The following is a 3,856-nucleotide window of genomic DNA, read 5'->3' as shown; positions in this document are numbered from 1 at the left end:
CTCAAAACTATGCTCATATTTAAAGTTGTTTTAAAAAGCTCACGATTGTCCAATGTGGGTTCTCAAAGCTTAATACAACTATGACACCATCTGAAGATCTTATGTGGAATGACACCAATCTTTATTCTAAAAATTGATTACTGTACTCCAAAGACCCAGACTAAAAACATCAGGAAACGCTCGGCCTCACATCTAAGGCCACGTTTTCGCTCGCACGTCTTCTGTGCTGAGTTAGCGCAGGCAAAGTGCCTTTCTTATCTCTTGTAAAGCGTCTGGCACTCGTCTGTGTCACAGGTCCCTGTCTCTGCAGGACGGAGGAGACATCACTCATCGGATGGAAACGTGGGCTGTTTCAAACCATTTTTCTACCCCAAAAGCAAACGTACTAAAGAGGAGCACTGTTCAAGTAAATGACACGTTTGTGTCTGTCCACACACACCACTCTGTCACATCAAAGTGCAGACAAGATCTACTGGCAGGGAATCAAAGCACAACGCATTTCCACCTGAAGCTTCAGTGCTGTATGTCACTGAGACCTTGCTACTGTGAAGTTCTGCAGAGAGAACAGGTAGTATCTTAACAGTGGTCCCCCGTCCCCAATGGGCTGAACAATCCTTACTTATTAAAGAAAATTTCAGATTGTAAGTTATAACATGTCTTTGCCAGCTGTTATAGAAGAGGCAAAAGTCCACAGTGGCTGAACTTTAAAAGGCCAGACTGTAACAAGTGACTGGTTCTACACCGGATGCTGAAAAGAAAATCTTGCAATAAAAAAAATGTGAGCATCTCTCCAAAGACACTTCATTACTACTCCAAACACGCACTGCATTGGCACTTATTTATTGGAATGTATTTGAACTAAGTGCTTAGATGATCATTGAAAGAGAAAAAGGGACCCTCGCCCAGCCCAGAAAATTCTTAAATATCACAATCTGCATGAAAGTGATGCTGAACTGAAATACAAATAAGTTACGTTTAATTTTTCCAGAATGACCAAAGTTCTAGTTTCATCGTACATGGGAACAACAGTCGTGTTGAAACTCCTTTTGACAATATTCTTTCACAAAGAAAACTGCACACGGGGAAAAGGCGTGGTACGTTGCAAACTGGAGCAATCTTCCTAGCTATGGAGTCTGAAAAGCTAACAGGATGACAACGGACGTCATCTGAAACTCCTTTTGACAATATTCTTTCACAAAGAAAACTGCACACGGGGAAAAGGCGTGGTATGTTGCAAACTGGAGCGATCTTCTAGCTATGGAGTCTGAAAAGCTAACAGGATGACAACGGACGTCATCTAAACCTATGGAAAGAAAGATGAGTGCTAAGCATCTCAGCCGCTGCAAGGCATCTGGTGTCGGTCTCTTAAAAGATTAAGATGCTTTAAAACAAAACACTTACAAGAATATCAAAGATTTAGGGAATTATCTTCAAAATAACCAAATGTCTATGGCTTCAACTGTCTGCCCTACGACTGAGGTAGGTGACAACTATTCATGAAAATAAAACAAGCTTTCAGAAATTCCCTAAAAAACACTTGCATCATCAGTCGGTTTCTTAAACCTGTATCGTTCCTTTTGACGGTTTTTGTTTCGTTTCTCCTTTCTGTCATTTACACTTTGTCACAGAGGCTGTCCGAGCAGCTGCCACCTCAAGCCCTGGCTGAGTAGCACCTCATGTACTCTGTCACCCACGGGCTCTCCGCAGAGGAGGACACGAGCCTCCTGTTCCTCTCCATGTCCACGGAGTGAGCCCGCTGCCTCTGTGCAAACAGCTTCCTCTTCTCCACCTGTCGCCTGTTCTTGGCCCGTAACGCCGACTCGTGAATCTGCGGAGAGTTCAGACATGAAAGCGTTAACACCGTCAGTGGCTGCTGTACTGACTCCGCCACCTCCAGGCCACCCACGCAGGCAGAGTCAGGCCCTCTGCACACAGTTCTGCATATAAGAGCTTTGCAGAAAAGCCATGCCACTGGCTGCTCCAGTTTATGACAAAACTAAGCAACAGAAAATTAAATTTTCCATAGACAAGGTAAGCGACTGATACACATGTGCCTTTCAAACTTGCTCTGAAACATCGCTGGAACTGCTTGGCATTAAGTATGGGTGAGTGTTTCGCTAAGAACTTTAAATGTTTTCCAGCATACCAAACAAACGACAAGGGATTTTACCCCCCTTTATCCTTTAACAGGATAAATCCTGCTAAAATTAATCCCATGGGCTTGTCAGAGATCTTTTGTTAAACGAGAGCTTTGTGTCTCAAATGTCACTGCACAGAACACCATCTGCTCGGGCTCGAAAGTCTGTTCAGTAGCATTTTGATTACGGTATTTAACCGGAATCCAAACAGTATGCAGTTTCTTTCAGCTTCTTTTAATTAGGTTGTAGTATGTAATGCTAACATATATAATGTTTTGTGACTCCACACACGAAGATCCTCTCGTCTGAAATGTCATTTCCAGGACTTCACACAGGGTGACAAGCCAGGACCAAGTCAAGGAACACGAGTTCCTGGGGGTAAGATGCATCGGTTGTGAACAAACGGGAAAACGCAGATCTCAGAACTGAATCAGAAGCGCAAAAGGGAGTCTACAGAAGATGCCAAGCAACCAGACAACCCAACGGCAGAGGGACAACCGAGCGCCCTGTCACCAGAGCAGCAGGAACCCGACGCCTGTGCCTACGGCAATCCCGGATGGGCAGTCGCCAGCCCTGGTGGGGCTCCACCTCTGCACCCGCAGCCCCTGGGAACTCGAGAGCCCTGACTCCATCCCCTCTCGCCTGGCTGGGTGTCAGGGGACCCTGCCAGGTAGTAGCCAACTCCCAGCCAGAGCACCTGCTGTCCAGGCAGCCAGAACCCTCCTGTCGGTTCATTGGAGCACAGTTCCGGGCTGCCCTGGAAACCACACCATCCCCGAAGCTCTCCCAGTGCTCAGAGCATCCCAGGGGCCGCAGGATGTGACCTGTGAGCCACCATCCAGGGAAGGACAGGTCGGGGCAGCGCACCTCATGCTCGGGGGCAGACGCACAGACGTTGTGCGTTTTCTGGCTTCCTGTGTCCGTCTGTTTTTCTCCCCAGCCATAAAGTGCAAACGGATGCTTGTTTTCTTTTATTCTACTTGACCTCTGGGGACTTCTGACTGCTTTCTTGGTTCCTCTAGAAAATAAGGCACTTGGCTGTTGTCGAGGCTGGACGATGGCGGGGGACCTGTCGGGCTCTGCTGTCCTGACTTGTTCAGGTTCCTCTTCCACGTCTTTCACTGGCAGAGCTTTCGAAAAAAGAGATAAAACAAGATCAAAATACTTTATTGTCAGATTGACATACGAGCACTTTACAGATGCGGACTGAAAAGCCACAGGGCTTCCTAAAGTCAGCAACATTTCCACTTAGGGCTCCACTGACAAGCTCCACTCAAAGCAGAAATACAGAAATAAGTCAGCAGAACAACCTCCAAACCCTTTATCCCATTGTAAAACCAACAACAAATATACCAAGATCAGGCCAAGCCTATCCAGAAGCTGCTCCTGCCACTCATCTGAGATTCAGCAACTCAATGAAACATCAAAAGCCAGAAATCACCGTGCGAGACCCCGAGACAGGTGCAGTCGTCTTAACGGCTCAATGCGCGGACGACTCGGGTCTGCGGCCACTGTGCAAGGCTGGTTTTCAGGCTACTTGACTCGAGTCCCAGGACTCATCTCTTTTGGATGTCCCGTGGCCACTGAAACCCTCCTGTGGCCCCCAGGTGCACAGCTAGCCCCCAGCAGAGGAGCTGGAGGGGGGGCCCCGCGTCAAGGCGGCTTCCCCAGCACTCGCGACAGGGACGGCTGCGGGAATCGGGCGCACGGTCTACACG

At 47.8% G+C, this 3,856-nt stretch overlaps 1 protein-coding gene across 2 annotated transcripts; it reads right to left on the bottom strand.

The window, feature by feature from the left end:
* Positions 1–824: 824 nt before the first annotated feature.
* CCSAP (centriole, cilia and spindle-associated protein) lies at positions 825–3,448 on the bottom strand. Of its 2 annotated transcripts, XR_551415.1 has the most exons (3): positions 3,006–3,448; positions 1,298–1,828; positions 825–1,166 (listed from the first exon to the last, which is right to left on the bottom strand). XR_551415.1 is itself a non-coding variant. In XM_008585189.1 (2 exons), exons 1-2 carry the CDS (start codon positions 3,378–3,380, stop codon positions 1,652–1,654), a joined length of 552 nt encoding a protein of 183 aa, XP_008583411.1. In that variant the 5' UTR covers positions 3,381–3,448; the 3' UTR covers positions 1,213–1,651. The 2 variants fall into 2 exon arrangements, 1 of the variants encoding a protein (XP_008583411.1); XM_008585189.1 differs by lacking the exon at positions 825–1,166 and having other exon boundaries at positions 1,213–1,828.
* Between the last annotated feature and the right edge of the window lie 408 nt (positions 3,449–3,856).

Source organism: Galeopterus variegatus, unplaced genomic scaffold (genome assembly GCF_000696425.1).
Source record: "Galeopterus variegatus unplaced genomic scaffold, G_variegatus-3.0.2 Scaffold3485, whole genome shotgun sequence".
Lineage (NCBI taxonomy): Eukaryota > Metazoa > Chordata > Mammalia > Dermoptera > Cynocephalidae > Galeopterus > Galeopterus variegatus.
The sequence above is the reverse complement of the archived record's forward strand: the minus strand, read 5'-3'. Positions and strand labels throughout refer to the sequence as shown.